Source organism: Giraffa tippelskirchi, chromosome 9, assembly GCF_054371585.1.
Source record: "Giraffa tippelskirchi isolate mGirTip1 chromosome 9, T2T-mGirTip1v1.2.pri, whole genome shotgun sequence".
In the NCBI taxonomy this organism is placed as follows: domain Eukaryota; kingdom Metazoa; phylum Chordata; class Mammalia; order Artiodactyla; family Giraffidae; genus Giraffa; species Giraffa tippelskirchi.
Window position 1 is genome coordinate 101,811,573 of NC_137283.1, and position 26,943 is coordinate 101,838,515.

At 38.8% G+C, this 26,943-nt stretch overlaps 2 protein-coding genes across 7 annotated transcripts in view; one reads left to right on the forward strand and one right to left on the reverse strand.

Annotated features, from left to right (window-relative positions):
- Positions 1–568: 568 nt before the first annotated feature.
- TSPYL4 (TSPY like 4) lies at positions 569–26,024 on the forward strand. 3 transcript variants are annotated; one of them, XM_081530061.1, is made up of 4 exons: positions 569–2,515; positions 3,372–3,437; positions 24,386–24,614; positions 24,702–26,024. In XM_081530061.1, exon 1 carries the CDS (start codon positions 667–669, stop codon positions 1,909–1,911), a length of 1,245 nt encoding a protein of 414 aa, XP_081386187.1. In that variant the 5' UTR covers positions 569–666; the 3' UTR covers positions 1,912–2,515; positions 3,372–3,437; positions 24,386–24,614; positions 24,702–26,024. The 3 variants fall into 3 exon arrangements, with proteins under 3 accessions (XP_081386187.1, XP_081386185.1, XP_081386186.1); XM_081530059.1 differs by having other exon boundaries at positions 569–3,437; XM_081530060.1 differs by lacking the exon at positions 3,372–3,437.
- Positions 10,274–26,943, reverse strand: part of NT5DC1 (5'-nucleotidase domain containing 1) — a 105,427-nt gene continuing 88,757 nt past the window's right edge. For 2 of the 4 annotated variants that reach the window (XM_081530058.1, XM_081530057.1), the window contains exons 9-13: positions 25,590–25,708; positions 24,360–24,512; positions 21,490–21,658; positions 16,818–16,889; positions 10,274–12,050 (exon numbers count right to left, since the gene is read on the reverse strand). In XM_081530058.1, the coding sequence (XP_081386184.1) occupies positions 16,843–16,889; positions 21,490–21,658; positions 24,360–24,512; positions 25,590–25,708 (488 nt within the window). In that variant the 3' untranslated portion in view covers positions 10,274–12,050; positions 16,818–16,842. The remainder of the gene's footprint in view (positions 12,051–16,817; positions 16,890–21,489; positions 21,659–24,359; positions 24,513–25,589; positions 25,709–26,943) is intronic. The other 2 variants (XM_081530056.1, XM_081530055.1) reach the window with 1 other exon arrangement.

Below are 26,943 nucleotides of genomic sequence, written 5' to 3' on the forward strand. Positions count from 1 at the left end.
GAACTGACTGAACTGAATAGGTTAACTTTTAGAAATTAAAATCCCCTTTGATCACGTTTCTCCCAGTAATGATCAAAGGCTGAATTTGCTCTCTTACACGTGTGTGGGTCACTTCTAAGTAAGGAGAATACATTTTGCTACTTACATCAGTTAGAGGTAAGAGAAAATATTGTCCAATTGCTTCAGAGGTGTTTGCCAAAGTACATAAACTTTGAAATCTGTAAGGCAAACTGGAATAATCTTTTATTATGTCTTTTTAGCATGAGAGGAATTTTCCTTTTTAGCTGCTCCGAATTTTAAAAAATCAGCTCAAGTATTTTAACAGAGCAGTTTAGGTACCTTAGAAGTTTATTCAGTCTTAGAAATCCACATGAACAGTTCTCACTTGCTTGAGCTTGTCTACGTCCATTTCTGTAAGCCAACTCTTTTCCAGATTAATAAAATTCATAAAAAAACTTTAACAAAGTCAAATACACTTGACAAGCAGAATCAGAAGGCTCAACGAACTCTCGCGAGATTTTAAGACGCTAACGCCAGACGTCACAGGTTGCCATAGCAGCCGTCACCCGGAGTGGAAAAGAGGGGTGGTGCAAGGGGCGGATCGCTGCTGTTGCTGCTGCGGAGGACCGCGGACAGTCTCCTCCTGCAGGTCTGACTTCTGCCAAAATGAGCTGCCTGGATGAGGGCGACAGCCTCCCTATCGCTAAAACCTTCGGCCCCACTACTCCTGGCCGTGCCCCGGGACATCTGGACCTCAAGCAGTGTCAGGGCGAGGAAACCGAGGCGACCTCGGTGATGGCGGACACAGGTGAGGGCGGCTTGGAGACTGCCGCAGAGGGAGGCGCAGCCCAGGACCCCGCAGGCTGTGGCCTTGCGCTCCGCATTCGAGTTGCTGGGAGTCGCGGCCGCGTAGCGACCAAAGCGGGCCAGAAAGAGACTCTGGCTTCCACGGAGGGCCTGGAAGCAGCCTCTGCCTCCACCTCGGTGGGAGCCGACAGTAGGCAGGAAAATGGCTGTCAGCGTAGGGAGCTGCGCAGCCCTGCAATCGAGAAGGCTCTAGAAGCCTGTGGCGCAGAGAGCTTGGGGTCTCAGATGTTGCCTAGAGCGAAGGCCAAGGAAATGACGACGAAAAAGTGCGGTGTTTCTGCAGCAGGGGAAAAGGAGGGAGTAACAGAGGCGGTGGTGGAGGAAAAGAAGGTGATGCAGAAGGAAAAAAAGGTGGTAGGAGGCGCGAAAGAGGAGACCCGGGCCAGAGCCCCGAAGATCAATAACTGCATGGATTCGCTGGAGGCCATCGATCAGGAACTGTCAAATGTAAATGCCCAGGCTGACAGAGCTTTCCTTCAGCTGGAGCGCAAGTTTGGCCGTATGCGGAGGCTCCATATGCAGCGCAGAAGTTTCATTATCCAGAATATCCCAGGTTTCTGGGTCACTGCTTTTCGCAACCACCCTCAGCTGTCACCTATGATCAGTGGCCAAGATGAAGATATGATGAGGTACATGATCAATTTGGAAGTGGAGGAGCTTAAACACCCCAGAGCAGGCTGCAAATTCAAGTTCATCTTTCAGAGCAACCCCTACTTCCGAAACGAGGGGCTTGTCAAGGAGTATGAGCGCAGATCCTCTGGCCGGGTGGTGTCTCTTTCCACTCCAATCCGTTGGCACAGGGGCCAAGACCCCCAGTCCCATATCCACAGGAACCGGGAAGGCAACACTATTCCCAGTTTCTTCAATTGGTTCTCAGACCACAGCCTCTTAGAATTCGACAGGATTGCCGAGATTATCAAAGCAGAACTGTGGCCCAATCCCCTCCAATACTACCTGATGGGTGATGGGCCCCGCAGAGGATTTCGAGACCCAGCAAGGCAGCCAGTGGAGAGCTCCAGGACCTTCAGGTTCCAGTCCGGCTAACTTCTGCCCTGTGTGAGAAGCTCCTGCACAAGTTTCCCTACCACCCACCTCCTCTCAGACCCGCTTAGCCAACAGCATGCTGTCTTCCCTGTACTTTCTCTTCACACTGGATTATTTTGTCCTTGATCCTTCTAAATTCTCAAAACTCAGTGGCAAGATAGTTGCTCATATGCCAATGCTCTCCTTCCTCTGGGCCTTCCTGCTCTTCTGCATCCTGTTCCACTGTTCCCCAAGTGCATGGCCTTCCACTGCTTCTATGCCAAGCACATAATACTGTAGATACTCACTGCCTTCTTTTGCATGCTCTGGGCCCTGACTATAGCCTTCTCCCAGTTTTTAAAGTGGTTATCTACCACGAAAAAGCTTGATATACCTTTGCAGCTACTTAGCTGGGCTTCATACTTTGTGCTGACTGTCCTCCTGATACCCATGTACTCTGTGGCCAAATCTTTGAGTTTCACTGCTGCAAGATGAAGCTGATAGAGATGATGCCAGCCATCACCTAAACTGAACATTCCAGGCTACCAGTAACTGGTTTTCAACTGTCTTCCTGGGTCCATGCCATCTACCCTGCTGGTTATTTTGCAGAATAAGCTGCTGACGGGTGGGTGATTACTAGGCACGAATGAGGTAACAGATGAGAAGTGTTCTGTGTTATGTTGATGTTATCCCTTTGGTCACTTTGCATTGTGACCAGGTGGTGGTGAGTATGAAGGCCTGTGATACGGCCCACCCAAACCTGCTCTCAGCCTTCTGGATAAGAGTTGCACAGGCACCATTCCCTGCCTCTTTAGGAACTATCTGGAGACTTAAGCTCCTGGGTAGCACACAGGAACCATCCCCTGCCCGATCCCCACCCTCCCACCCCCTGCTTGCCAAATTGTCACCTGGAAACTGCTTGGCTGTCAGGCAGGTTGGGCAGTCATAATATCACAGTGCCTAAAGCAAAGCTGGTGGGAGGTCCTTTCTAGCAGCCTTTTTGAGCTCTGGCCAACAAACCACTGTTAATCTAGGCGTCCCCCTTCTGCACCCATTCTGAACATGACAAAGTTGCCAGGATGGGGGCACCAAGGAAGAGGTATTTCTGGTCTGTGGGGCCTGTTATGTATCTGTCTCTCTCTCCCTTTCCTGCTTTCCTCCTTTTCTCTTCCTCTTCCTCCTCATAAACAGTTACAGCTAAGAAAACAAAACTGGCAAAGCAGGCTTTTTGTTTACTTTGTTTTCCCTTTGATTGTGTCCAAGAGAAAGATACTGTGCATTGGACTCAGCTTTCTTACTGCCCTCTTCTGCGCTCATGTGTCCACCCTACTTCCTTTAGTAAAGTCTATGAACATTTCAAAGGAAACCCTGTAGGGTGAATTGCCTGCTTATGGACATTGTTCTTTGGGGCCCACCTTGACAGCCCCATACTCTTCCTTATCCATTTACCAAAACCTTCTGTGTGTTTTCTTGAGCCTTAGCTTGAGAAGCTGAGGGGAGATCACAGAAGGGCTTCACGACAGACCCAGAGCAGGCTGTGATCCAAGGTAATCAAAACTTAGTTTCACTCCACCTTTCTAAGCTTGGAAATATTTTGAGGGGCCTTATTACCACTTAGAAATAACCAAGGCAGCATTTTGAGGGTCACTCCTGTCCTCTGTACTGTTGTTTTTTTTTTTTTTTTTTTCCCCTGAATTCCCATGGGCTTACATCCTACCACCCCGGCCTTCTTGGCTCTCAGTCCACAGCTTCTGCATTTCCTTCTCTGCTTCTGACGCAGTAAATGAGGGAACAGGCTGCAGTCTCCTGTGGGAGCTGACGAGACTAAAGGGGGTAAGGGGGTGTGTGAAGTCTGCCCCATACGATGTCTGTACAGAGCGGTGAGGAGGGTGTCCTAGGCTGTAGAAACTGAAAGCCCAGGAAACCAAATGAGCTTGCTGTGGATTGGGCTTGGGAAGGCAAACAGGATAGACTGGAACCCTGCAGGGTCAGTGGTAAAAGGAGAGGCACCTGTGGTTTTTCCCAGGAGAGGTGGGAGAATGAAAGCGTTTGATGCTTTAAGATGATGCTTGCAGATGTTAGGTTTTCTCTCCAATTTTTCCTGGCTGCTTGAATTCACCAGTCGATTTTTGTACTCAAATACAAATCTGAATATTTTGTATTCTAGAATATGTGGACAATTAATGGTATATGCTCCTTATTTCACTGTGTTTGAGTAAAGTCCTGTTAATTCTTTTCTCCATATTTGCTTGCTGGCAAAATTGACATGATCAGCCTGCTGTTTGCTTGTAATTGAGAATGTGTGCAAAAATATCAAGCTTGTTTCCTGTGCCGTATGAAAACTTACGTGACTACTTACAAATATATCAGCTTGTTCTGGTCTCTCTTATATAGCTCTATTCTTAGAAATATAATTTGAATGTGATCTTTGAAATTGTGCAAATTGTTGCTGTCTTGTGAAAGTATTCTCAAACAGAAAAACATAACTTTGTCGTCTTGATATTTCTTGGTCTAGTAATAACTGTTGTACTTGACATCTTATGTTCCTAACTTGTAGAATTGTTCTGTCAAACTAAGCAAAGATAGTGCTTTAGTCTTCTGTGTGTTCAGAAGGAAAAATAAATCTGTTACTCTGCTGTTTCTTGTTTTCACCAAAAATAAAAATAAATAAAGCTCTGTCTGTTTTGTCGAGGCTAATAAATGGTTGGAAAATCATTAAAGTTATCAAGTTGTTACAGTATCGTGTTGAACCTTTAAAAAAGGCAATAGTGCACCTTCCAAGAATTTTTGCTTGGAAAATGGTAGATAAGAAGCCCAAATGCTTGTTCATAAGTGTATTTCCTGTTCAGTCAGTATGGTTTTTGGTGGTAATTGAACCACTGTGTATTGATTTTTGTCACTTACCTAAAATACTATTTTCAGTGGAAAACTGTTCTCTGTGCACATTTTTTTTTTTACTTGTGTTTATGTTAACTGTCCCATCTTTGGCTCATTCTTTATGAGCTTGAGATAGATTTTGGAAGAATTAATCATTGGATATTCTCTAAGTACTACTTAAATTCTTTTTCTACAATAGTGTGGTGCTCTAAAAAGAGAGAAAAAAAATGACTGTAATGTCTAGAAGCAAATGATACCAGACATCACAGTGCCAGTTACCAGTAATGTTTTGCTTTTCAGCATCTATTACATGAAGGTTTGGGAGATAAATACTTCTGCATTCTCTGAAGCAAAGAGAGCAACGAATACTACAAGGTCTGCATAAATGAATCACTGAATATTTTTAGCCGTCTAAACAAAATTTTGACATAAATGGCCCTAAATTACTGATTTGAATTAGAGATTGTTGATTAAACCTACAGGTAAACCAGACTTGGTGACTCTTGATGCAGTTCTTATTTGCAAGCTCTATTTGCTGAAGTGTAATTTTTCTAGACGTGGAGAACTTATAAGTATTAGCAAAGTTTCCTTTTATAAGTTTTATACTCATCTTAACTTCCCCATACTGTGTTCATTTTACCTTTTCAATTCAGTGATTAATTTGTGCAATGTCAACCATCTGTTTCAAGCATTATCTTTTTATCCTATTCTAGATATAATCAGAAAATGTCGTTTTTGTTGGTTTATTATCAGCTTCAGTCTAACCAATAGTATTCGTTTTTCTAGTAGGCTGGTGGTACTCATTTGTCACAGATTAACATGGTTTCTGTTCTTTTTAGTCCAATAAAATTAGACTCAGCATTTTCTTGGATTCACTTACTACACAATTGGTTAATTCAAATAACCCTGCTCCATTTCTTTGCATTGCCTTTTTGTTTTTATTCCTCTGTTCTGGAACCAAAAGTCTTAGATCTCCAAACCAGTTAAGAGTTTCTCTCATCTTTTTCTCCAAGAAGTATGACCATTGTGGTCTGCCCTGGCCACATTACCCTTTGAGTACTTCATAATTTTCTTGGTCCCTATATTAACAAAATATCCTTGGGCATCCTTTTCTGTTTTTCTGGATATTTAGCTTAGGCCAGACACCCACAAGGTTTTCTCTGATTCCTTATTCAGGCCGGCTGCTCTTCCACATTACTCCAGCTGCTGCTTTTGATTCTGCTTTACACAGTTGACTCATGTTTCCTTACATCAGTAATTGTCACCATTAAAAACAATCCTCCCAAAATGACCAGTATTCCTAATTATTGAGTTCCTGGTCTCATAGAGTTACAATTTAAGCCTTCAATATCTGATTTTGCATCAGATACACATCCTTGGTTTGACAGTCCAGAGATCTAACAGCAGGTACTTACATGTGTGTTCTTAGGTTACAGTCATAATTCTGAAAGTTTTACTATTCCCTTCTGAATAGCTGAGACAACAGCTCAGAAAATTGAACTAAATTGCCTAAGATGCAAATCACAAACTTAAATTGACTTCAAGCTAGGGTACCTTCCACTATATCACAGACATCTGTATTCAATTCAGCATAAAACAAAACAAAAACCCTATTATGTATTAAATTGAAGGTTATTCTTTACCCATTCATGATGGTCTTTGAAGAGATTTTATCACTTATTTTAATTAAGATTCCATAGTTAGATTAAAACACTTCTGAACTTACATATGTAATCATGATGTTTGGTGCACAAATGAAATTAACAGTTCACTTCATCAAAGGGAATAAATGCAACAAAAGGACTTTTTAAATTTTAAAAATTGTGTATTGTATTTAATTTCTGCTGTATAGCAAAGTGATTCAGTTATATATCAGTTCATTTCAGTCACTCAGTCGTGTCCGACTCTTTGTGACCCCATGAATCACAGAACTCCAGGCCTCCCTGTCCATCACCAACTCCCGGAGTCTACCCAAACCCATGTCCATCGAGTCGGTGATGCCATCCAACCTCATACACCTCATCCTCTGTTGTCCCCTTCTCCTGCCCCCAATCCTTCCCAGCATTAGGGTCTTTTCCAATGAGTCAACTCTTCGCATGAGGTGGCCAAAGTATTGGAGTTTCAGCTTCAACATCAGTCCTTCCAATGAACACCCAGGACTAATCTCCTTTAGGACGGACTGGTTGGATCTCCTTGCAGTCCAAGGTACTCTCAAGAGTCTTCTCCAACACCACAGTTCAAAAGCATCAATTCTTCGGCGCTCAGCTTTCTTCACCGTCCAACTCCCACATCCATACATGACTGCTGGAAAAACCATAGCCTTGACTAGACGGACCTTTGTTGGCAAGTAATGTCTCTGCTTTTAAACATGCTATCTAGGTTGGTCATAACCTTCCTTCCAAGGAGTAAGCGTCTTTTAATTTCATGGCTGCAATCACCATCTGCAGTGATTTTGGAGCCCCCAAAAATAAAGTCTGACACTGTTTCCACTGTTTCCCCATCTATTTGCCATGAAGTGATGGGACCAGATGCCATGATATTAGTTATACACATCCTTTTTTTATATTATTTCCATTATGGTTTATCACAGGATATTGAATATGGTTCCTTGTGCTGAATAGTAGGACTTTGTTGCTGATTCATTCTATGTATAATAATTTGCAACCCCAAACTCCCACTGTATCCCTCTAACACATCCCCATCTCTTGGCAATTGCAGTTCTATGTTTGTGGGTTTTGTAGATAAGTTCATTTCTGTCATTTTAGATTGCACATATAAGTGATATCATATGATAGTTGTCTTTCTGATTTACTTCATTTAGGATGATTATCTCTGGTTGCATCTGTGTTGATGCAAATGGAATTATTTGTTTTTTTTATGACTGAGTAGTATTCCATTGTGTATATATACACACCCTATCTTCTCTATTCTTTCATCTGTGGATGCTTAGGTTATTTTCATGTCTTGGATATTGTAAATAGTGTTGCTGTGAACACAGGGGTGTGTGCATCTTTTTGAATTATAGTTTTGTCCAGATACATGCCTAGGAGAGGGATTGCTGTATCATATGGCAATTTAGTTTTTTTTGAGGAAACTCCATACTGTTTTCTGTAGTGGCTGCACCAACTTACATTCCTGCCAACAGTGTCAGAGGGTTCCCTTTTCTCTACATTTGTTGAGAATGTAGAGAATTCTCAACAAATCTCTACAATTCTCTAGCATTTGTTTGTAGACTTTAATGATGACCATTCCTACCAATGTGAGGTGATAATTCATTGTAGTTTTGATTTGCATTTCTCTAATATTTACCAATGTTGAGCATTTTTTTATGTGCCTATTGGTCATCTCTATTTCTTTGGGAAAATGTCTATTTAGTTCTGCCTATTTTTCGATTGGGTTGGGCTTTTGTTGTTTGAACCGTTTGTGTATTTTGGAGATCCTTGTCAGTCTCATCATTTGCAAATATTTTTTCCCATTCTGTAGAATTTTGTTTTTGCTTTGCTTATGATTTCCTTGGCTGTGAAAGCTTGTATGTTTATGTCCCTTTCTTATTTCCATTGCCTTAGAATGACCCAAGAAAACATTGGTATGATTTATGTCAGAATGTTTTGCCTGTATTCTTTTAGTAGTTTTATTGTGTCGTATGTTTTGTCATTTTGAGTCTGTGTCTGGTGTGAAGAGGGTGTGTTCTAACTTCACTGATTACATGTGGCTATCCAACTTTCCCATCAACCCTTTGCTGAAGAGACTGTTTCTTTGCCCATTGTGTATTCTTGCCTCCCTTGTCAAAGATTTATTGACCTTAGATGTGTAGACTTCTGGGCTGTCTATATTGTTCCACTGCTCCGTGTGTTTGTGCCACAATGCTACAAAGCTACTGAATCGAAACAATAGTATACATAGTGTGATAGCATGCTGTTTTGATTACAGAAGCTTTGTAGTATTGTCTGACATCTGGGAAGCTTATGCCTCCTGCTTTGTTCTTTTTATTCAGGATTGCTTTGGCAACTCTGGGTCTCTTATGGTTCCATATAAACTTCAGGATTATTCTAGTTCTGTGAAAAGTGTCATGGGTAATTTGACAGGGATCACATTAAATCTGTAGATTGCTTTGGGTAGTATGACCCTTTTAACAATATTCTTTTAACCCAAGAGCATGGGATGTATTTCCACTTCTGTGAGTTGTCAATTTTCTTAATGTTTTGTAACTCTCAGCTTATGTCTTTCACCTTGTCAGATTTATTCTTTTTTTTTTTTTGATGTGATTTTAAAGGGGATTGTTTACATTCCCTTTGTTAGTGTAAAGAAATGCAACCAATTTCTATATGTTAACCTGGTGGCTTGATACTTTGCTGAATTAGTTTATCAGCTCCTGTAGTTTTTGTGTGGAGTCTTTAGGTTTTCCAGTATATAGTAGTCCAATATATAGAAGAATCTATAGTAATACAGTCATCTGTATGTAATGAATTTTACTTCTTCCCTACCAATTTGAAAACATTTTATTTTCTTGTCTGATTACTGTTCCTAGGACTTCCAATACTGTGTTGAATAAAAATGGTGAGTGGGCATCCTTGCCTGATTCCAGATTTTAGTGGGAAAGCTTTCGGTTTTTCACATTATATTGGTTTTGAGTTTGTGATAAGTAGCTTTTATTATGTTGAGATATGTCCCCTCTATATCCATTTTATTAAAGAGTTTTTATCATGAGTGGATGCTGGATTTTATCAAATGCTTTTTTTGCATCTGTTAAGATGACCATGTGGTTTTTGTCTTTTGTTGATGTGGTATATCACATTGATTGTTTTTACATACGTTGAACCATCCTTGTGACCCTAGGATGAATCCAACTTGGCCGAAGCATATGATCTTTTTTGTGTTGTTGGATTTGGTTTGCTAATATTTTGTTGAGAACTTTTGCATCTATATTTGTCAAAGATATTGTCTTGTAATTTTCATTTTTGGTAGTGTCTTTGTCTGTTTTTGGTATTGGGTGATGGTGCCTTCATAGGCCTGTGTGCTAATATTAAACAAGTTCTCTGTCCATTTACACAGTTTTCTTGCTTTTTTACTTCATGTAGCTTTATAACGAATATACAGCTTTTCTTCTCTAATATCTTCTTTAAAAATTTTGATGATTATTTTTCTGGCACTTTTTAGAAACAAATAATAACTTAAAAAGTTTAATTACAATTCAACAGAAGATCATTCATTGGAAGCACTGACTGCTCTGCTAGTAAAGTGGGAGGAAACTTGGATATAAACTTTAATTTTCTCTTTTGACAAGATGGAAAAAACTGAAAGGTGGTAACTTGTTCAGATTCCTTAGGTAGGTACTGATAAGAGGAGCACCAGAACTTCTGACTTCAATGAATTTCTTCTGCTCCTCCTCAGTGGCTAAAAGAATGAAATTAACTTATTTGGAGGTTCTCATTTTTCATATTAACAACAGCAGTTTAGAAGTATTTAAAGGTATATTATTCTTTGCCATTGACAAAGTAAACATGCATAAGGAAAAATAGCTTTATTTTTAAAAGAAATCAAAGGTCTACATAAAAGTATACATGAAAACAGCATCTTTCACTTGAGCCCTAAGCTTGATTGTGCATGCTCTTTATTATATTCCAATGAGATTTTGGAAATCAATTTCAAAGACATTAACATTTATTAACAGATATTGAAGAAAGCTACTGACTTTGAGAGAAAAAAATCCAGTAACTGTTTACCTACCCTGAGATACTCAATCCCACATTATATTTGGGATTATTTGAGCATTTAAAAATTTAACAAAATATTTATCTTTTCATTGCATCTATGAACATGTTAAATTCTTGGCTACAAACCAAGTAAAATGACGGTGACCAGTGTTTTCTGATTCTGTCCATGATGGACAGAGTGAAATTACAGCATAAAGAGTAGCCAGGAATTTATACTGTAAACATTATCTGGGTCCAAACATCTTGCAACAGACCGCTACTAATATGACTACACATAGCACATAGAACACAATAATCCTGGATTGCAGTACATCTATAAAACCTTTTAAAAATAATTCTTTTCAACCTCTTTTTTCATTATCACTGCCCCTTGCCCTAGAAGAAAAAAATATATTTAATTAATAAATTTAGCTTTAAATTACGTTTCTCCCTAATGAGAGAAATACTAAGGAGTAAGATTTTACTGCATACAGTAGAGATATGGAGAACTATAATCCACTGCGTTAAGATTTTTTTACACCAAGAACCAATTTTTGCCCCACTGAGAATACATGACTTAAAGTGAATGAAAGGTGAAGTAGACATTAGGGAGGAAAATGAAGAAAACAGGGAGGGAAAAAAAAAACCCTAATGATTAACACTGGAGGCTGAAATAGTTGGCTTCTTCTATCATCCAGGTCCCATGATGGCTGCATGGTTTCCAAAGACATCATGTCTATCTCCTTGTTTTGGAAATTACAAAAATAAGCATAAAATCTGATAGTTTGGAATAATAATTTAATCTTATTAGACTTCATGTTTTTGACTATAAATTGAAACAACAGGTGTAGATCAGTTATTCTCAATTTTGGCTGCATTTTCCTGTGACATATTAAAGATGTCAATGTTCATCTGTACCCCCAGACCAATTAAACCAATGTCTGGAGGTTATAGTCTAGCCAGTGGTTCTTAAACTTTAGTGTGAGTCACACTATAATTAAAAAGATTGCTGGGTCACAGTCCCAGCTTTTCTGATTCTGTAGGTCTGGGATGGGCTGTGCAAATTTACATTTCTATCAAGTTTGCATGTGCTGCTATGCTAGTGGTTTGGGGACCACACTTTGAGAGCCACTGGTCTAGGTAATGTGTAAATATGCATGTGTATATTTATGTATGTATGTATATGTGTATATATAGCCCCAGGTAATTCCAATTTCAGAACTACTAGTATAGAAAATATTAATAAGATTCTTTCAACTCTAAGATACTGAGATTTTAATATAATGAGTGTTGTTGAGTATCAAGACAATCTCTATAGAAAGGAGACCTATGGAAAACATACCAATTTCTTGGTCACGTTTCATTAATAATTTTGTTTCTATAAAGCATTTTACAGTAGTTTTTGTAAATTAACATTTTTACAGTACATTTGCTGCATATATGGTTTTTCACTTCATTTTTTGGTAAAGATAGTTTATTTGGCTGTCAGTTTTCCAGCATTTGATAAGACCAATGGAGGGTTTGGATAATAGCCTGCTGTTTTTGAATTATTTGAAGAGAACCTTGTAAATTTGTAGTCCAGGGGTAATTCTGGAAAAAAAAAAAAAAGATTATTCTGCAGATCTCAAAAGGCCTTTTATAAATATAAACAAATCAATATTTGATAGTTATTTATAATAAAACATTTTTTAGAGTTTCATAATTTTAATATTTCTTTTGTCACCAGGATAGGTTGCACCTGGAATGAACAGTGTAGATATCTTTTCCTATACAATGTACAGTAATATTTAAGTCAAATTTAGAGATATTGCAAATTATATTCAGAGCTCTAACTAGTGAATAAACTCCTTTATTGACTCTCTACACAAAAGTAAATACATAAAATACGAACACTCCTCTGATTTGTTTTTTAAATTTAAATATCTCTAAGGCTTTACCTAGAAAATTATGTAACTGGTAAATGAGAACTAGTAATCTTCATGCATGTGTGCATGCTAAGTTGCTTAGTCGTGTCTGACTCTTTGTGACCCTATGGACCCTGGAGCCTGCTCGACTCCTCAGTCCATAGGATTCTCCAGGCAAGAATACTGCAGTGGGTTGCCAAGCTATCCTCCAGGGAATCTTCCCAACCCAGGGATCAAACCTGCATCTCTTATGTCTCCTGCATTGGCAGGCAGGTTCTGTATCACTAGCTCCACTTGGGAAGGCAATAATCTTCATAGCCCTGGATAGTAAGACAGTTATGAACAATAATCTTTGAATGCTTAGCTAAATAATTCCAATATGCACAATATGGCAACTTTTTCCATATGATAAACATCGCACACACACACAGCCACAAGAGGAATGGGTGGAGAGAACATAAAATTCATACTTTCTCGATGGTGGAACATTGTGACATTTTCGTATAAATCTTTTAAAAGCTAGCCTTCAGATATATTCTTCCTAAGTTTCTTCAAAGAACCATTGCCAGAAATATTACAAGCGAAATATTAAGACATATGTCATGTAATGATATTCGTTCCACATGCAGATACTGGTCAGTAATCCTTATTTCACTAATTTCACAGGTAAAACATTGTTTGGTAGTAGTGAGTGTTCCGAAAAGGATACTAAAATAAAAAATTATATTTTAAAATGCCAGTGAGAATCATTAAGACCCAAACAGTTAATCCTTATGAGGAAAAAACTAGTGCTGAAAATTGCGAAGAAGGAACACTGCCTTTCTGAGGTCAGAGAAAACTAAGATTATTATGAACAGAAAAACATTCAATATTTTTCAGTATTAGTGAATTTCACTGGTCTTCACTGCTTCAAGTTAGTTGGAGTATATTTTCAGCCATTAAAAAGGCTCATTAGAAAGCACTGGAAATAAAATTGATAAAACTGAGTTTCAAAAACAGTGCACCTGAGGTTCTGGATTTCTTGTAAGCCACCAAAATGATACAGGCTTAGAGCTGACCCAACTACCTCTTTCTCTGTCTTTCTTATACACTTCCTAAACTATTATTAAAAAGTTAAAATGATTACATTATCAAAATGCTTATAAACCAAACACTGCAGTAATATATATTGCAAACTTTTATCATATCTATAAAAATTGCTTCTAAGAAAATTCTGAAAGAGCTGGGAATGCCAGATCACCTGACCTGCCTCTTGAGAAACCTGTATGCAGGTCAGGAAGCAACAGTTAGAACTGGACATGGAACAACAGACTGGTTCCAAATAGGAAAAGGAGTACATCAAGGCTGTATACTGTCACCCTGCTTATTTAACTTATATGCAGAGTACATCATGAGAAATGCTGGACTGGAGGAAGCACAAGCTGGAATCAAGATTGCTAGGAGAAATATCAATAACCTCAGATATGCAGATGGCACCACCCTTATGACAGAAACTGAAGAAGAACTAAAGAGCCTCTTGATGAAAGTGAAAGAGGAGAGTGAAAAAGTTGGCTTAAAGCTCAACATTCAGAAAACTAAGATCATGGCATCTGGTCCCATCACTTCATGGCAAATAGATGGGGAAACAGTGGAAACAGTGGCTGACTTTTTTTGGGGGGGGCTCCAAAATCACTGCAGATGGTGACTGCAGCCATGAAATTAAAAGATGCTTACTCCTCGAAAGAAAAGTTATGACCAACCTAGATAGCATATTAAAAAGCAGAGACATTACTTTGTCAACAAAGGTTAGTCTAGTCAAGGCTATGGTTTTTCCAGCAGTCGTATATGGAAGTGAGAGTTGGACGGTGAAGAAAGCTGAGCGCCGAAGAATTGATGCTTTTGAACTGTGGTGTTGGAGAAGACTCTTGAGAGTACCTTGGACTACAAGGAGATCCAACCAGTCCATCCTAAAGGAGATCAGTCCTGGGTGTTCATTGGAAGGACTGATGTTGAAGCTGAAACTCCAATACTTTGGTCACCTCATGTGAAGAGTTGACTCACTGGAAAAGACCCTGATGCTGGGAAGGATTGGGGGCGGGAGGAGAAGGGGACTACAGAGGATGAGATGGCTGGACGGCATCACCGACTCGATGGACATGAATTTGGGTAAACTCCGGGAGTTGGTGATGGACAGGGAGGCCTGGTGTGCTGCGGTTCATGGGGTCGCAAAGAGTCGGACACGACTGAGCGACTGAACTAACTGAAGCATTTAAATGTCAATAGAGAATCACATCTAACAGAATATGGACGAATAAAGAAACTTTCCCTGGTGACTCAGATGGTAAAGAATTCGCCTGCAATGCAAGAAACCTTGGTTTGATCCCTGGGTCAGGAAGATCCCCATGAAGAAGGGAATGGCTACCCACTCCAGTAATCTTGCCTGGAGAATTTCATGGACAGAGGAGCCTGGTGGGCTACAATCCATGGGGTGGCAAAAGAGTCGGACAAAACTAAGCATGTGAAGAAACATTACATGAATTCAGGAAGATTTCAAGTGACAATGGGGAGTATCAGGTTTTTCATTCCCTATCTCCTTTAAAACAGAAATTTTACTCTGTCTTCCAGGTAGCACAGGTAGCAGAAAGCCTACTAAGGTTAAGAAACGGGGTATGGAATAGCTAAACTGAGGTCAGATGACCATTCTGTTAAAAACAAGAATGTCCAGACTGGGGATTCCCCAAGAGGGAGATATTTGCATCTGTCTCAGAAAAATCACTGTTGGGTGCTCTATGGAAGAAAAGAGAATGGTAGACAAAGAGCCAAATTCTTACTTACCACAGCAATTTTCTATTAAACTGTGTGCTGAATATACTATAACATCAGCCACATTATTTAATGATTACATGAACTGAACCAAAATGAATATTCTTAAACAGTAAGTTCAGTGTAAAATAATGAAACACAGACAGAAATACAACAACTCTTGTGACTTTTTTTTTGTTTGTTTAAGATATTGCCAGGATAACATTTATATAAAGATTTTAAAAGCTATGACCATCATACTATTTTTCTTTCAGCCACATTTCCTACTTGGAGGTAGATTACACAGTACTACCCAAATTTACTGAATATGTTACTGAAATAATTTCAAGTTCTGTGTGAGAGGATTTCCTTATGAGAATGTGATCATAAGCACTGAGTGCTAAGTTAAAGAGAAACTAATACTTCGCTTTTTGAGGAAGTGTCTAAGATAAAATCAATACTGAATATAATATACCAACTCTCATTCTTTCTCTATGAAAGAATCTACTTGTTTAGCTTTGTTTGACTACTGGTGAGTCCAACTAAGTATTTTCTCCTAAGAAAAGTTAGAAGACAAAGGCTCTGCCAAGTTCTTTTTCAGGGTGCTGAGAGGAAAACTTGGGGAAAATGAAAATGGGAGACACACTGATGTTATTATTGCTTCTTTAAGGGGAAGTGATTACCCTAGAAGATAGGGGATTATTTTCCCGTTTTTTTTTTTATTTGAGAAATATTTAATCCTAGAATAATGGAGAGTCACTTTTCTTTAAGTTTCTTACTCTTTCACAACCATATCCCAGTGAACAGTTTTTAAGTACTTTAGAATAATTCATTGACTTCCATTATCACAAAATCCTACTCTCACTATAAATCTGAGTCACTCTGAAGGAAAGAAAGAGTGAAATATAAAAACTGAAAATGACAGTGTAATTCTGGGCCAGCCCCTCCCTTCATGTTACAAGGTCCATTTCTTCAATAAAAAAATTGTATGTAAAAGAAAGAAACATATTCTTTAATTTTACGTGTGTAAACATGGAGCAAAATTAAAAAAAGATGCTTTTGGAACTAGTGAAAATGAGTATTTCAGCAAGTAAGATATACTGACATATTGGATTTGGATACTTATGTAGAAGATGGACCTTTTGGAAAGCCACACATCTTAGTCATCAATATCATCCCACCAGTAAATATCAGATAAATATCTTGCTTTACTTTCTCTCACATCTGTCCTGTGAGGGTGGTATATAACCAGTTTAAGGAAGAAGAATTTGAGGTTCAAGGAAAACCACATCTGAACTGGAGCTGATACCAACTAGAAGAGCTGGACAAAATAAAAACATCAGAGTGAAGTCATTGGAGAATTGAAGAGACCACTAAGACCCAAGGACACACAATTCCTGGACAGGAACAAGCAGCAGTGAAGTGAGTCAACATTCTGCCACAGCTTTTCCCTTCAGGCAGCTGAATTCTGGGTGGAGGCGCGGCAGGGGCAGTTACCAGCAGCAGGAAAACCAGAAGAGATTTTGGCAGTGTTGAGGGGCTACAGGGACAAAAAATTGAGGGGCTGGAGCCTGATATAGAGGAAGGTATGGAGAACTGAACTGTGGGCTCAAGCTGTTTGCCAAACTCTGCAAGGAAACTTTAGGAAACTAAGAAGCAAGCAGAAACATACCCCTCTGTAAAGCAGAGTGGAGTTTTCAGCAGTTTCTTGGTACTGAGAAAACAGGGAGGGATAAGTTCTGACCTGAGAGAAGAGAGGGTGAATTTATTATTATGAAGAGAGGATGAAATTATTATTATGAAGTGATACTCTTTCATGTTAATAATGGATTTTTTTTCCCTTCATGTTAACAGAGCTAACTCTTAATTTTCTTTTGGTTACCATTAACATGGTACTGGAGAAGGGGGCGGCAGAGGAAGAGATGGTTAGATAGCAATACCCACTCAATGGACATGAATCTGAGCAAACTCCAGGAAATAGTGCGAGAGGGAAGTCTGGCATGATGCAGTCTATGGGGTCGCAAAGAGTCAGACACATCTTAGTGAGTGAACGCAATAAACATGATATTGTCTCTTTCCATCTTTGATATTCAAATTTTCTGCATCTTTTACTCCCCATTTTTTTTTTTTTTTGGAGTTTTAAAATTATTTTACGTAATTAGATCGGTATGTGTATCATTATAATTCTTTTCATAGTTATTAATATCTTATTAGAGATTATGATATGCATCTTTGATTTAATATCTCTCATCCTCTGCCATATATGTTAGAACACTTTAACTTCAGCCATTCTACTATGAGATTTATATGCCCCTGGTGTCATGTCTTAAAATTCTTTCCTATTCAAACCTCATAGGATTAAAAAATTGTTTCTAACTGTAAATATTCACATATTTACAGTTCCAATTTATTCACATATCATTTTGTTGCTGTATATTCATTTATTCTTGTGTTTCCAGTCTTCCAAAAGGGATCATTCTTACTTTTGCATGAGCAACAATACCCTTTAGTATCTTCCATAGAGCAGGTATTCTGGAGATACACTTTCTCCATTTCTGTCTATAAACACTTTTTTAAATTATTTAATGATATTTTTACTGGGTATAGAATTCTATCAAGGGTGACAACCATTTTCTTCCAGCAATTTAAAGATATCACTCTACTGTCTTTTGGCTTTTGTTTCTCACTTTTGTTGAAGTACTCCTTTGAAATCAATCTGTCTTTATTCTCTGACTGCTTTTAGTATTTCTTAATTATTTGGTCTTCAGCAGTTAACTTTGGGATTTCCTTTTATGTATTGTGTTTCAGTTCTTTGGGCTTCTTAAACCTTTGGCTTATTTTTTTCATCATTTTTGGAAAGTCTATAGCTACTGCTTTTGGCTTATTGTCTCATCGCCTAAGATTCTAATGACAGGAATCTTACTCCTCATTCTATCTCCTGTGTCTCATAGTCCCTCTGCTTGTATCTCCCATGCTTTTTCCTCTTCAGGATTTATTGTGGGTATTTTTTTTTTTGGCTGATTTTCCAGGATACCAGTGCACTTTTCCTGTGGCTACTCTTCTGTTAAACCCATCCATTCAGTTCTTAATTTTGACTTTTTAATAAGAATTTCCATTTTTCCAAGTTTTTATATATCTACCAAATTTCTCATTCCTTTCTTTTCTATACTTGAACTTGGTTACTTCTGCTCGTGTAGTCTCATATCCTTGCATACCTGGCTGTTTTTTCATTATGTGCTGAACACTATATAAATTGTTTTTTTGAAATAATTTGAGTCCTAAAAGATGTTATCTGCCTCAAAAGAAGAATGATTTCAAGCTGAGCTTCAAAGAGTACATGAAAATGTAAGGAGATGAAAGAAAATCTCAGTCACCAAAATCTCTATTAGGAAAGCACTGTATTGGTCCTGGAGTAAGTGTCTGAATTAACCATTATTAGTCAAAGCTGAGAATCACCCACAGGGTGTAGATGCATGCTCAAGAAACAGGAATCACCTGCTAAGTTGTCCTGTATGACTGGGAAGTGAAGGATTTAAAGTTCTCTTTGAAAAGAGAAGGAGAAAGAGATCAGAGAAGGAAAATCCCATAAATGGCAAGAAAAGGAAGAACTGAGAACAGATATATTAGATGGTTAAACCATAACCAAAAAGGCTTAAATAAAATATTACTTATATATATATAAAAAGCTGAGCTTCAATTCCTGTGAATGCCTACTTCTAATTCATCCTTCAGGGTCTCAAGACGGATTGAGAGAGCCCACCAGGTCTATCCCTCCTTTGGCAGGTCTCACCCTACCCACTTTCTACCCCTGTACATTCATGAAACTGCAAAAAAGCCACTCACTTCTTTGGGTGCCTTCTGAGTTAGCAAAGAAGAGGAAAAGCAGGCCCCAAAGTCAGCGTCGCCCAACTGGGCCTCCTTAGCATCTTGTCCTGGTAACTTTCCTCTAGCTTTATCCTATGACTCCAGGCGGATTAAAAAAAAATTGTGCAGCATTTGCAGTTGGTTCCAGCAGACAGGCAGGTCCTAATTACCTCAACTGCCATATCTATATGTTATCCAAGAAAAACCTACAAATGTCATGGGAAAATTTTCTTCTTTTAAAGGAAAAAAAATCTCACTGTTTGCAGATGACATGATACTGTACATGGAAAACCCTAAAGATAGAAAGTTACTAAAGCTAATCAGTGAATTTAGCAAAGTTGCAGGATACAAAATCAATACACAGAAATCACTTGCCTTTCTATATACTAACAATGAAAAATCAAAGAGAAATTAAGGAATCAATCCCATTCACCATTGCAACAAAAAGAATCAAATATCTAGGAATAAACTTACCTAAGGAGACAAAAGAACTGTACAGAGAAAGTTGTAAGACACTAATGAAAGAAATCAAAGATGACATAAACAGATGGAGAGATATTCCATGTTCCTGGGGAGGAAGAATCAATATTGTGAAAATGACTATACTACCAAATGCAATCTACAGATTCAATGCAATGCCTATCAAATTGCCAATGGCATTTTTCACAGAACTAGAACAAAAAATTTCACAATTCATATGGAAGCACAAAAGACCCTGAATAGCCAAAGTCTTGAGAAAGAAGAATGGAGCTGGAGGAATCAACCTTCCTGATTTCAGATTATACTACAAAGCTACAGTCATCAAGACAGTATAGTACTGGCACAAAAACAGAAATATAGACCAATGGAACAAGATAGAAAGCCCAGAAATAAACCCATGCACCTATGGGTACCTTATTTTTGACAAAGGAGGCAAGACTATAAGATGGGGCAAAGATAGCCTCTTCAATAAATGGTGCTGGGAAAACTGGACAGCTACATGTAAAAGAATGAAATTACAACACTTCCTAACACCATACACAAACTCAAAATGGATTAAAGACATAAAGTAAGGCCAGAAGCTATAAAACTCTTAGAGGAAAACACAGGCAGAACTCTTGATGACATAAATCAAAGCAAGATCCTCTATGACCCACCTCCTAGAGTAACGGAAATCAAAACAAAAGTAAACAAGTAGGACCTGATTAAACTTAAACGCTTTTACACAGCAAAGGAAACTATAAGTAAGGGGAAAAGACAACCTCTGGAATGGGAGAAAATAATAGCAAATGAAACAATTTGCTATTATTCTTTGAATAACAGAATTATTAACTTCCAAAGAATTAACTTCTAAAATATACAAGCAGCTCATACAACTCAATTCCAGAAAAACAAACAACCCAATCAAAGAGTGGGAAAAAGACCTAAACAGACATTTCTCCAAAGAAGACATAGAGATGGCTAACAAACACATGTAAAAGATGCTCAACATCGCTTATTATTAGAGAAATGTAAATCAAAACCACAATGAGATATCACCTCACATCAGTTAGAATGTCCATTATCAAAAAATCTACAAACAACAAATGCTGGCGAGGGTGTGGAGAAAAGGGAACGCTCTTGCACTGTTGGTGGGAATGTAAACTGATACAGCCACTATGGTGTGGAGACTCCTTAAAAAACTAGGAATAAAATCACCATATGACCCAGCAATCCCACTCCTAGGCATATACCCTGAGGACACCAAAATTGAAAAAGACACATGTATCCCATTGTTCACTGCAGCACTATTTACAATAGCTAGAACATGGAAGCAACCTAGATGTCCATCGACAGATGAATGGATAAAGAAGTTGTGGTACATATACACAATGGAATATTACTCAGCCATAAAGAAACACATTTGAGTCAGTTCTAATGACTTGGATGAAACTAGAACCTATTACACAAAGTGAAGTAAGAAAGAGAAAGATGAATATTGTATTCTAAAGCATATACACAGAATCTACAAAAATGGTACTGAAGAATTTATTTACAGGGCAGCAATGGAGAAACAGATATAGAGAATAGATTTAAAGACATGGGAAGAGGGGAGGAGAGGGTGAGATGTATGGAGAGTAACATGGAAACTTACATCACCATATGTAAAATAGACAGCCAACAGGAATTTGCTGTATGGCTCAGGAAACTCAAACAGGGGCTCTGTATCAACCTAGAGGGGTGGGATGGAGAGGAGATGGGAGGGAGGTTCAAAAGCGGGGGGGATGTTTGTATACCTATGGCTAATTCATGTTGAGGTTTGACAGAAAACAACAAAATTCTGTAAAGCAATTATCCTTCAATAAAAAAAAAATTAATTAATTAAAAAAAAGAAAAGAATTTCAGCATTTCAGGTCATTACTGTCCAATAACAAGGTCTACCTCCTGGAAGGTCATTTTAAAACTCTTTCTAACTCAGTCCACAGTAACAGGTAAAGCTTCTTAAGTATTTTCCCTCTTACCTGCTATTGCTTCAATACTTGGAATTGCAATAGTGCTGTAAGCACTTATTCGCTTACAAGACCAAGTATAAACCAAGGAATCATCTGTATTTTCCAGTCCGGAAACTGAATCAATAAAAAAAGAGCCCCATTTTTTAGATGATGTATTTAGAGGCTTTGCCTTTGATCCCTGAAACAAGAAACAGAATAATGAAACTGATTAATTAGCGTTCAACCTCATTTTTCCCACCACTAAGTAAATCAAAATAGAAAAACTCTGCAGAAATTTCAGTTGTTTAGCCAGACTATATAAAAAGTAAAACAAAGCTTAGTAGTCCTTTAAGGGCTTTCCCAGTGGCTCAGCAGTAAAGAGTTCAGCTGCCAATGCAGGAGACACAGGTTTGATCCCTGGGTCAGGAAGATCCCCTAAAGAAGGAAATGGCAACCCACTCCAGTACTCTTGCCTGGGAAATCCCATGGACAGAAGCCTGGTAGACTACAGTCCATGGGGTTGCAAAAGAGTCAGACACAACTAAACAATAACAAAGTAGTCCTTTGAAGTACTCTCCTCTGGCTTTGCCTGGGAACGCCTTTCTCAGCCTTTGGGATCTGGTTTGGATGCCACCTAGGATGTTTTCCTTGACTTTCCACACTTAGGTGAGATTACGTCTCCTCCTCCATTTTCTCACATTCTTGAGGTTTATTTCTAATACAGTACTTTTCAAACCATCTTGCAATTATCATACTATTTACTTTTTGCCCTGGACAGATTATGAATTATATAAAGTTAAGAACTATCTCATGTATTAGTGTATCGCTAGGGCCTAGTGCCTAGGACATAGCAAGCACAGAAAAAATGTAGACTAAATAAAAGACTCATTCAAAAAATACTTCTCAGTGTTTTATAGGTGCAGTATAAAATCAAGAATTAAAAAAAATCCCATCATACCCATATAATTTGAACTATGAAATCTGTCATCCTTTCCAGATGAAAACTTTGTTTTAGAGCATCACAGAGTCCCAAATATGCCTTTAGATTCATGATTCTTTGTACTGGAACTCAATTTGTGAAGCAAGATGAAAATACATGTTTTTCAGATGATGCTGTTTAGAAATCCCTTAGCAAGAATCTATTTGGATTTCACCAAAGATACTAAGAGCAGTATGGAATACAAATATCTATGCTTCTGTGTATACATTTAAGGTGTATTTAAATATAATTTCTCAAGGTGTAAAGAGAAGCTTATAGTGTAACTTTTCTTTATTTGGTTCACTGTCTTTGTCTAATGAGTCTAAGAAGAGATGACTCACATTGTACAGACTATATATGTAGATAATGGTTCTGCCAACACTGAGTGGTAACGTGGGCTGCACGTTATTCCTCTGAAAAGAGGAAAGCAGACTTGTTTACCCTTTCTGGTTCAACGTATTATGGATGCTGTTACTGTATAAATGTTTGTGTCCTTCCAAAATTTGAATGTCGAAATTCTAATCCCCAAGATGATGTAATTATGAGGTGAGGCCTTGAAGAGGTACTTAGGTAATGAAGGTGAAGCCCACATGAATGGGGTTAGTGTTCTTATAAAAGAGATCCCAGAAAGCCCATTATGTAATGTTGTGTTTGTAACGAATCAGCAAGGAAAGGGGTCTATAGGTGAAGATGGAGCTACTGTTTACATAATGCTGAAGGAAGCATTCCCACTGTGTCTTCACTTTCTTTTCATTGTCTGTGCATTCTCAAATCATTGTGAAGAAACTGAATCTCCCTATTTCTCTTTAAGGGCAACTTCCTCCACAGTCCCTCGAGTTAGAAGGTCTACCTCCTGGAAGGTTATTTTAAAACTCTTAACTCAGTCCACAGAGCTATATAGTTCACAGAGTTTCCAGTGTCACACTGAAGACGAAATGTTACTCAATGGAAACCTCGTAGAAACCTGACTCCTTTATTCTAACATAGTAGTCTTTATTTCTTAGAACACTTTTAGGTTTACAGATAAATAGGGCAGATAGTATGGAGACTTCTTAAATATGTCGCCTCTGGTCCACCCCTAACACTATCTCTCCTGTTATTAACATTTTGTATTAATTAGTGTGTTATGTTTGTTACAACTGTGCTCCATTTATTCATCCCCTTCCCCTCTGAGCCCTGGGGCATTCACCGGTCTCTTCCCTGTCCTTATAGTTCTTGTCTTTTCCAGAATGTCATACAGCGGCATACAGTATGCAGCCTTTTCAGACTGGCTTCTTCCACTTATTTCACCTTAACATGCACTTAAGGTTCCTCCATGTTTTTCCATGGCTTGATAGTTTCTACTGTTATTTTTTGATTTGATCTTTGGTTTTTGACTTTTTAGATTCTTCCACTGGAATGAATTTAGAAGAATGTAGAGTGCATTTTATTTTCTGATCTTTCTTTTTTTCTGCTTATTTTTTGCTTTTATACACTACTTTCCCTTTCTAGACTGATGACATTACTTTTCTTTCCTTGAAAGTTCACTGGGGGTGGCTCAGGAGTAAGTTTAAGGGAGCTACCAATTTTGGAGTTAGACCCATGAACAGAGAGCACAAGGGCTTTCATGGCTAAGCCAGAGAGACAGAGTGTAACTACAGTGGGTCAGGATCTGGCAGCCTCGTCATCACCCAAAGCACAGCTGTGGTGCCACAGCACTGGACGAAAGCAGGGAGCCCAGAAGACAGACAGATGGGCAACAGCATTATCTTGGCATCATTTAAAAACTATCCACAAGATCAACTGCAGAGTTGAGAGGGCATGAAGATCACAGTTAAGTGCCAACAGACTTCATCGCTCGTGGCACAGAAACAAGCTCTTTCTAAGATATGACAAGCACAAAGGTCTTTCTTTCAAGGAAAAAACTAAAGGAGACTCTTACCTCATATTTCCCTTTTTTCTCCTCAGGTTCTGATTCCTCAGGCTTCCCGTCTTTGTCCCCTCGGAGCTCTTCGAGGATAAGGACTGTCTCCCAGTTACTATAATGACAGGCTGGGAAAATATCTGAATGCATGCTGTCACCAAAGTAAACAACCTATAAGTCAGACAGCAAATTTTGTCTGAGACATGAGGATTGTGAAGGGGAGTGGTGTTCATTTTACAGAAGGCAGGAGAAAATTCCTTAACAGCTATCCGAGTAAGTCATGTAAAAGCTGCATAAACATCTTAAATTTCCTTGGATAACTTCACAAGTGACCACTGACTTGTTTCATTTGATTCACAGGGTGTCAGGTTTAAGAAGTTACACAACTCATTTGCATGAAGAAGAACAGCAGAAGATAAGTGAACTTAATTCAAATTTCTGAAATGAAAATGAAAGAGCCCAAATGTTTACAGTTAAACCTGCCCCTGGAAGTGAAGAGCTGGTGACATACTGGAGACAGCCTGTTATAGAGGATCAGATTAGCAAGAACATTCACAACAGAACCAATTTACCCAAGTTTATGGGCCCCACCCACACCTGCTGAAACAGAATCTCTGAGAGTGGGTGGGGCAAGGCAGGTGGACTTCCCAGGTATTGTGAGGCAAAGCCCCACTGATCTAGTCCACACCTCTTAACTTACAGATGAGGAAACTAGGTTAAGAGCATATGAGCTCGAACCTCCAAGTCAGGAGCCCTCGGGGGGCTGTGACAGTGCGGGAGCCAGTGGATCAGGGCTCAATGATGGACTGACCCATCCTTCTCATGGGGCTTGTGGCAGACATTTTTTAGAAGAAAGTGTCCTGCTATTAAAAATATACCAATGTCCAACATCAACAATATGACAGGATGTTAAAAGCTAATGTGTCTTTAGTCTGTAGTATAATCAGTTATTGCTGGTTTTACATACAGAAATGTCCTTGCTGGGCAGTTAACAGGATAACATTCCTCAGGTAACCTACACACTATCCTAGGTCTGTGTTCCTGCTTGGAGCATCTGCCTTTCTTTGTTAGAGATAAAGATGTACATCAACAAAGGAAAGTCTTATTCAAGCAGAAGAGGGAGGCAAGGAGGTTGGCAGTAACTTCGCGGAATGCATTTAGAGTTTTGGTTTTAGCTAACAAAGGTTTGTCTCTCCAAGTGGGCCAAGGACTTGGAGAGACAAGGACCCTACCTCAATGAGAAAGTACCTTGGGTTCAGGTTTGCCAGTCATTTTCTTCAGAAGTTCATAAAGGTGGACAGCATTCCCTTGGGAGTACCAGCCAGGTTTATCCAGAGATGGCAGTGCCTCCTGCTCCTCGTCATTCTCTGATAACACAGGTTAACAACCATATACGTTTTCATCAAGTGATAGCACCCAGTTGGACAGACCACACTCTGCATGGCTGAAGGACATGTATAAGAAGGAACCATGTGGGGATGGCAGCTACCATTCACTGATCACCTACACATCATGAGCACTTCATCGACATAAATACATAATTTTTTTTAAAGAATTTTTTAAGAGCAGTTTTAAGTTCACACAAAACTGAGAGGAAGGTACAGAGATATCCCATATACCCTCTGCCCTCACAAAGGCACAGCCTCCCCCATTACTGGTGATAATAAAAGAGTCCAACATTAATAATGTAACATGAATTTCTACATAACCTCAGTTATTTTGAACAAGGAATTCTAAAATCACATTTAGATAATTAAAGCCACATCACAGCTAAAGGTCAAAAGATATTCAGGCCTATTTGGTTGACATTTCAGCAGCCATTTTTTAAATCTTTTACACAAACAAATGAAAACCCTACTATTCTCTAAAGAGTAGATCAAAAATCAGCCATGTTTAGCCTAACATTAAGAGTCTAAGAAGACTCAGCAGATTCCTGGAGAAACATGGTGAAAACCAATTATTTCTCATGTCTGTCTGTCTTTATTTAGTACAGAATGTGTTGCCATGTAAATAATGTGGGTTTGATGGAAACTGGAAAATGATTAACTTACACAATTATTTCTGAAAGCGAATCTACATTTCATATGTAGAGACTCCCTGTGCAGGAACATTGGGAAGGGAATCTTTTTATTGCTTAGTGAAAAAAAAAGTCTATGGAATCATAATTTCTCAGATATTGGGACTCAAGAAATTAACAAAAAGGAAAAAATTTCTTCTTTATACAAAAACCAAAACAAAAACTCACTTTACACAAACATCCCCCTTCCCTTCCCTGTGTCCAGCCCCCAGACGGGAAGCTGCTCTGTAGGGTCCTGATCCACGCAGGACAATGTGAGGGGCTTAGAATCTCCGTAACTGGGAAGCTGCGGGACTGAGAAAACTATTAACTCCAGCAGCAGACAGCCAACGTGCCGTATGAAGGCATCAGAGCTGAAGCAGAAGCATACAATCCAAGGGAACAAACTCAAGGAAGTTTCAAGCACCAAGTTTTCAAGCACCAGATACGATACTTGAACATTTCTTCTCATGGTCTATGGGAAGCACCGCCCTCCTTTTTGTGTCTCCGTGACAACAGCTGACATCAGTCCCTTGCAACTGCTTC